At 41.9% G+C, this 8,233-nt stretch overlaps 1 protein-coding gene across 4 annotated transcripts in view; it reads left to right on the plus strand.

Annotated features, from left to right (window-relative positions):
• The window catches only part of ITPR2 (inositol 1,4,5-trisphosphate receptor type 2), a 537,466-nt gene that overhangs the window by 514,018 nt on the left and 15,215 nt on the right, over window positions 1–8,233 (plus strand). For all 4 annotated transcript variants that reach the window (XM_064284462.1, XM_064284460.1, XM_064284461.1 and 1 more), the window contains one exon: window positions 7,701–7,862. In XM_064284462.1, the coding sequence (XP_064140532.1) occupies window positions 7,701–7,862 (162 nt within the window). The remainder of the gene's footprint in view (window positions 1–7,700; window positions 7,863–8,233) is intronic.

Genomic DNA, 8,233 nt, shown 5'->3' on the forward strand with positions numbered 1-8,233 from the left:
AATAAAACATTCTTAATGTAATCTTGTTTTCTTTGGCAAGTTTGGGCGCTGAGCAAAGACATCTTCTTAGACATGGAGAAGTAGCCAAGTGCAATGAAAGAAACCCAAGATTCTCAGTCTCATCAGGTGAAGTTCAAAACCTGACTCAGCTACTTACATCACCTATATGGCATTGGACAAGTTATTAAGCCTCTTCCTGCCTCAGTGTTATAATCTGTAAAATAGGGATGATAACAGTCCTTACCTTATATAATTGTTGTGAATATTGGTCACAACATAACTAAACTGCTTGATACTTGGTAGACAGCCAACAAATGGGATCTATTACAATGATGTAGAAGTGTGTTGCTTGCTGTCTTTTTAGCTTACATGCAGAGAAATTTTAATGTGTAGTTAGCAGAGCTAAAAAGACAAAACAATTTCTCCAACCCGTGGCTCACTGAAATAAATTTCATTACTTCTTAATGTCATTCCGACGCAGAGAAAAATTACTGCAATTTTTGTTTTTTTTGTGTATGTGTGTGCAGGTCATTAAGTATAGACAACAATAGTGTATATACAAGCTATTCTGCTACATGATGTGTAAGAACTAGTCCTGAAGTGGACTGAAACCAAGTACAGGGACATCTGCTACAACTGTGTAGAGAGACTTCAAGGAATCTTAAATGTTCTAGGTTTCAGAGTGGGCGTTGGTAGTATGCTGAGTTTGGGCTATGTGGTTTCAAGGCTGCTTCTAGTCTAAATGCTATGTTTCTATTTGCTCATGTGGCAAACTCAAGATCACATTCATCAATTTGGTTTCTAAAACTTTCCTTGTATTTTTAGCTCACAGATTGACAAACTGGAAGAGATATTACTACCTAGGGTAACATTCTGATTTTACAAATGAGGAAACTGGAAACTCGGAGATTAAGGCTTTTCTTCCTTACATCCCATAGCTAGGTTTTAGCAAAGCCAAAACCAGAACCCAGGTCCCCTGACTTCTAGCTCAGTGTGCTTTCTACCATGCCACGTTGCCCTTCTCCCACAAATGGGCATCACATTTAAGAACCAAGTAAGAAAACAATAACACAGCTTTCTTTGACTGGCCCTGACAACCTCAGCATTTTCTTGAATAACCTCCAAATTAAATAAGTCAAAATTGATCTGACTGTGGAAGGGACTATTTAAAAGATTTTTACACTTTGTGTATTGATCTTGTAGTCATCAGAAAGATACAGTATTGTTAGAATTTAGGAATAGCAAGGGAAACATGAGGTACGCATGCTCTATGTGTCCCAAAGAGACTCATCAGATACATGTCTAGTTCATCTCTGAAAATTTGTGTTTGAGAAACCTTGATGAGCTCTGCATTGTAACCTCAGAGTCTAATAGTTTATCCACAACTTCTCTGACTTTAAACTACCCTGTGGTTAGATATTTTCATTCCTGGTAAAATAGGGAAATGATTTCATATTGACTAACCAAAGTCAACATGGGAATCTAATAATCACGTGCATGATCACAAGATGAACACAGCATATATGAGTAAACCCAGAAATGACAGATCAAATCAATCTGCTTCGTTAAACGGCAAAGATGTTTCAAGTCAACATAGTGAAGAAAGTGCGTTCTGTGAACCAATGACTGTTCTGTGTGTCTGTTCTGTACTTGTGGCTTAGGCTAAGGTCTGGGAACTCATCTTTCTCCTTAGCTGCTCAGAATGGGGTTTCGATGGAAGCCGTTCTGCATGCCATGAGAGCAGAGAGCAGGAACTTTCTGATTAATTGTAACAACTCTCAATTAAAAATGCATGTATAACATTTATTCTACCATCTATAGTGGCTGTATTTGAGTTAATTTAGGTGAAGAATATATTTTCTGCACTAACTTTAAAGAAAACTGTTTAGTTGTGAAACACTTTTAAGACTGCTTTATTCAACAAAAGATGACAAAAATGATTTAATTTTTTTCTTCATTTTAGTGAAAGATATAAAACATTCAACTCAGGACTCTTAAAATTAAGAAATAAGATCTTAAAACTTTATTCAATACTGAAAAAAATTATTATAAATTATATTTAGTTTCAGATAATGGTCAGTGGAGATATGGAGGGAAGAGAGGAATGAAGCTAAAAGCAGAAAAGTAGAAGAGAAAATACTGAGAAACAAGCAAAAAGCAACAAAAATAACAGAGAAAGATAACTTTCCTACCTTCTGTTTAACCACGATTTGTCATTATTTCATCATCATTTGAAGTTTCACTCCCTACCTAGACTATAAAGTCTATGAGCACAAGGATTGTGCTTGTTTTTGCTCATAGTAAACACAAGCAAGAATCATTAAATGAATGGATGAACAAAGGAGAAAATGAAGAGAGTGTAGGGAGGGAGAGTCCCATGCCCCACATAACTTGGGTGATGGTCCAAGGGTGCTGCAGTTGCTTCTTCAAAAGCAAGAGACTGTGGAATTGACTAACCCCAGCCCCATGGACACCTGCAATAGCATTTCTTTGGAGGCAGTTTCACACTCACCCACGTTCTATTTGGCAGTCTGCTAAGCGTTAGAACACCGTTTTGCCTCTGTTTCTTTTGGAAACTTTCTGAAAATGGATGTTCTTCCATTTCTCATGTTCAGCAGTACCATGTGTCCTTGTACCTTCTCACCCCAGGCCCAGCCTTCTGAGGTTCCCAAACGCTTCTGTTTCAACAGCCCCTCTGTAATCCTGTTCTATTAACACCTTTCCTCTTGCAGAATCCTGCCTTCTTGGCTATCCCAAGAGAATCTCCTTGTCCTTTAGCCCTCTGGTAGAAGCTGCCTATTTTCTCTACACCTCCACCCCCACCCCCATATTAAGGATCCTAGAACTTCAGCAGAATCTTGGTTCTTTGTGGCCAAGAAATCATCATGTCTTCACTCTCACATAAAATTGTGCTTTTCTAGCCCTTCCCATTACTGTCCTTTACTCAAAGATGATGACCATTGGCCCACACCTTTATCATCCACCCCAGCTACTGGCCTCTTTCAGGATGACTTCAGGGGCTTTGTGGACAATTCATGCAAATTCAGTGACATTTACTTCTTTCTAATACAGTTAAGACACTCTAACTCAGCACCATGTTCTGAAACTTGTATTTCCCAGAGTTGTTCCCCCTTCAGAATTCTAAATTTCAGTATTTCACTTTCTGTTCACAGACTCCTGTCCTCTCAACAGATCTCAATGCAGACAGATCTGGGTTGGGATCCCAGCTAAATCACTTGTTAGCCTCAGTTTCTTTATTTGTAAAATTCAGATAATAATAGAATCTAAGTTCATCGGGTTGTCGAAAGGAGAGCAGTAACTTACTCTGACTTTCAGAATGACAGTTGGATTCATTCATTCAACATCTGTTGATGAGGTATTCAGACATGCAAAGCCTGATAAGACAAGTGTCTGCTCTCAAGGACCTTGTACCAGTTGCCCTCAAGTCGATACTGACTTACAGTGACCCAATGTGTGTCAGAGTAGAACTGTGCTCCATAGGGGTTTCAATGGCTGATTTTTTAGAATTAGTCAGGCTTTTCTTCTGAGATGCCTCTGGGTGGACTCAAACTTCCAACCTTTTGGTTAGCAGCCGAGCGTGTTAACCATTTGCGCCACTCAGGGACTCCAAGGCTTAAGACTCCTCCAAGGGTGAACTATACTCTGTGCATATAAAAACTCCCCGGGCTACTTGTTAAAATTGCAGATTCCATCCCCACTCCAAACACCAAAACCAAAACCTGTTGGCACCAAGTTGATTTCAACTCATAGCAATCCTATAGGACAGAGTAGAATTGTCCCATAGGGTTTCCAAGGAGCAAGTGATGGATTTGAACTGCTGACCTTTTGGCTAGGAGCCTGAGCTCTTAACCACTGCATCACCAGAGTCAGAACCTCTCAGGGGATGTATGTGATTTTTGTGTGCACTAAAGTTTAAGAACTCTGGTCTACAAAGACAAAGATATTGAATTACACCTGGGGCATGGCAGAATAGGGAGATGGAGCAAAGGGAGAAGGTCTGAAATAGGTGTTATGGGGGAAAGTTTGGCAGAGGAAGCCAAGTGTTGTTGTTAGTTGCTGCCGAGTCACTTCCAACTTATAGCAACCCTGTGTATAACAGAACAAAACACTGCCCAGTCCTGTAGCATCCTCACAATCCTTGCTATGTTTGAACCCATCGTTGCAACCACTGTGTCAATCCATCTCATTGAAGGTCTTCTTCTTTTCGCTGACCATCTGCTTTACCAAGCATGATGTCCTTCTCCAGGGACTGGTCCCTCCTGATAACATGACCAAAGCATGTGACATGAAGTCTCACCATCCTTACTTCTAAGGAGTATTCTGGTCCTCAAAGTGACATCTTGGCTTTTTAACACTTGAAAGGGGTCTTTTGCAGCAGATTTGCCCTATGCAATATGTCGTTTGATTTCTTGACTGCTGCTTCCACAGGCTTTGATTGTGGATCCAAGTAAAAGGAAATCTTTGACAACTTCAGTCTTTTCTCCGTTTATCGGGGAAGCCAAATAGGAACCCATTAAGTATTTGTGGGATAGTATGGATGACCCAGCAGAGTGGGAGATCGTGCCTTGTAATGGCATCAGCAAATGTCTCTGTTCACCAGCAGCCAAGGCAGATGGACAGATGAGGAAGACAGACAAAAGTGTAGGGAAGTTAGGAGTGTCAGCAAAACTGTGTCTGCCATGGTGAACATTAATGTGTGATCTGGTAAGGAGAATGGAAAACAGACCTGTGGTAAATTCTTTATAAACATCAAAAGGTTGGAGGTTCGAGCCCATCCAGAGGTATGTCAGAGGAAAGACCTGGTGACCTACTTTCAAAAAAAACTTCCACTGAAAACTGTGGAGCATAGTTCTTAACACAGAGTTGCCATAAATCAGAATCAATTTGACAGCAACTGGTACTGGTCCTAAGCCACAAGCTCCTTGAGAGCAGACACCTGTCTTATCAGACTTTGCATGCCTGAATACCTGGCAATAGATGTAGAGGACCTGATTGAATGAATGAATCCAACTGTCATTTTGCAAGTCAGAGTAAGTTAGTGCTTGCCTTTGAAATGCTAATTAGCTGCAGCTGTATAAGTGCAGTTCAAAATGCTTCAGTATTTTTTATCCTTAATCCTTGATCAGCTCTGTCACTGCCATTGGGATTGGGGAGTATCTTAATTTTCTAGTGCTGCTGTAACACAAATACCAAAAGTGGATGGCTTTAAAGAACATAAATTTATTTTCTCATGGTTCTGTATGCTAAAAATCCAAATCAAGGTCTTGGCCATGTTGATTCCTTCCATGAGTCTCTCTCCTAGTTTCTGGTGTTTGCCAGAGATTCTTGGGGATCATTTGCTTGTAGGCAGTCCTCTTATAGACTTCTGTGTCCCCCTGTGTGTGTGTGTCTCTGTGTCTATTATGGTGTTTTTATAACTCAGAAACAATTAGGTTTACAATCCACCCTATACTGGAATGACCTCAACTGATTGATTGATTATATTATAGTAGGTTGCATATGGAAGGTAATCTGCTCTACCCAAGGCCAACTGATTAAAATCATATGTAACTACTCCATAACAGCAGCTAGGCTAGTGTTTGGCCAAACAACTAGGAACCATATTGTTGTTGTTGCTAGGTGCTGTAGAGTAAGTTCCAACTCATAGCAACCCTACGTACAACAGAACGAAACGTTACTCAGTCCTGCGCCATCCTCACAATCATTGCTATGCTCGAGCCCATTGTTGCAACCACTGTGTTAAACCATCTCATTGAGGGTCTTCCTCTTTTTCACTGACCCTCTACTTTGCCAAGCATGATGTCCTTCTCCAGACTGATCCCTCCTGATAACACGTCCAAAGTGTGTGAGATGAAGTTTTGCTATCCCTGATTCTAAAGAACATTCTGGCTGTACTTTCAAGACAGACTTGTTCATTCTTCTGGCAGTCCATTGTATATTCAATATTCTTCACCAACACCGTAATTCAAAGGCATTAATCCTGTGTTCTTCCTTATTTATTGTCCTTATTTATTGTCCAGCTTTCATATGAGGTAATTGAAAACACCAGGGTTGGGTCAGGTACGCTTTAGTCTTCAAGGTGACATCTTTGCTTTTTAACACCTTAAAGAGGCTTTTGCAGCAGATTTGCCCAATGCAATGCATCATTTGATTTCTTGGCTGCTGCTTATGGGTGTTGATTGTGGATCCAAGTAAAATGAAATCCTTGACAACTTCAGTCTTTTCTCCATTTATCGTGATGTTACTTCTTGGTCCTAGCCAGCTGGACATGTAAAATTAACCATCACAGGGAGGTATAAAGAACTTGTTTGTTATTCCTTGACTGACAGCAACAAGAAGAAAATCCAGCCCAAGAAACCGGATGAGATTGAGATTGAAGCCCAGAGACACATAGGTTGGGGCTTTACACTGTATCTGGGAAGGAAAGCGCTCTGTGGATGCTCATTCTAGGAATCCCCCAGGCAGAGGTAGTTGCAGCCACTACAAAGGGCCTTTCTGGAGTGGAAAGAATCTTAAGCAAGAAGGTCACTACAATTAATGTTGGGAGAAGGTGACTTAGAAATATAGGTAAGTAGATAGAGATACACACTGACAGACACAATCAATGGCTTACCTGGCTTCAAATTCCAGCTCTGCCATTTACAAGCTTCTGACATTGGTAGTTAAGCTGCTGGGGCCTCTATTTCCTCATCTGTAAAGTGGGGATAATATGATTTAACTTGCAGAGCTTTGTTGAGGATTGAGAAAAGTAATATAAGTAGTGCACAGTGATTCTATGACATTACGCAATCCAGCAGAGTTTTCTAGAGGGGTGGGAGTCTAGGCTAACTAACGTCTCTATGGTGGTGGAGGAGAAACACACAGACATACACGTACATGCATGCCCGCACTCAAGTACTCATTTATTCATATGCACACACACGGATGTATGTAGTACACGCACGCACGCACACACACACACACACACACTCCTAACACCCACTCCTCCTAGGAAAACAGAAGTGGTACCAGCTCTTGCCCCCTAGGGAAGTCTCACTCAGAAACCTTACCCCCAGCGTAATAAAGTGTTTCCAAAGGGAGCACACAGAGTAACCTGGGGCCATGCCCTCCCACTTCCCTCTTCTCTGAGTAGAGCTCAGCCACCAAGCTGCTAGGGAGCCTGTATTGGGGAAGTGGGAGGTGAACTAGCGTGGGTGGCTGGAACTGAAACATTTCTTTTACCACCCTTCTATTCCACCACCCCCTTCTCTTCTGTGCCAGGGGTGGAGGAGAAACAGCTCATGCCTGTGCTGTACCCACGCACACTTGGATCTGTTCTCCCCACCTCCAGACCCTACATCATCATTTATCAAGATTCACTGATTGCCTGCAGGGCTCATGGCACTGCTTGAAATGCTCCATCCAGGACCTCCCTGGGAGCCCCTAAGGAGTATGTTCCAATATTTGAGATCTTCCCCCAGCCCATGAAGACCAGTATCTACCTCCCTCTCCCCCACCCCCCATCTCCCCCTATCCTACCTTAACCCCCTGCCCACTTCTGGCCAGAGAGAGTACCTTTTGAGTTGAGTGGTAGGAGACTTTGATTTAAATGTTAATAACAGTGAACGTCAATAACCATTCTTTATGGAACTTCAGACTACCTTCCATACTGATCCCTTGTTCTGAATATTTGCTCATAGGAGAAGAATTTGGACTGGTTTCCTCGGATGCGAGCCATGTCCCTTGTTAGCAATGAAGGTGACAGTGAACAAAATGAGATTCGGAACCTCCAAGAGAAGTTGGAATCGACCATGAGTCTGGTCAAACAGCTGTCGGGTCAGCTGGCGGAGCTCAAGGAGCAGGTCAGCGCACTTGGGAGGTGGAGCTGGGTGGGGTGGAATTATTAATCACCTGGGCAAGTGGAGGCCCAGAGATTCCTGTGAGAGAAATTGCTATCCACAGAGGGCTGTCTTCCAGTTCACATGCCATGGATGAAACAGTAGCAGCTCTAGTAAAGCAACCCCACATTGTGCTGGAACACCAACATCTCAGCAAGCAGAGGCTTCCACTCATCCTGCCTCCCCATCTTTGTGGGGCACTTCTCCTTCTATGGAAGAGGGAAGGAAGGAGCAAGTGTCAAAATACAAGAATCTTTTTGTGCTTTTTGATAGAGAATCATATTTTCTGGTGTCATAGCAATTACTAAATTCATTAGAAAGGTAAATCACCATTC

The sequence above is a fragment of the Loxodonta africana genome, chromosome 4, assembly GCF_030014295.1.
Source record: "Loxodonta africana isolate mLoxAfr1 chromosome 4, mLoxAfr1.hap2, whole genome shotgun sequence".
NCBI lineage: Eukaryota > Metazoa > Chordata > Mammalia > Proboscidea > Elephantidae > Loxodonta > Loxodonta africana.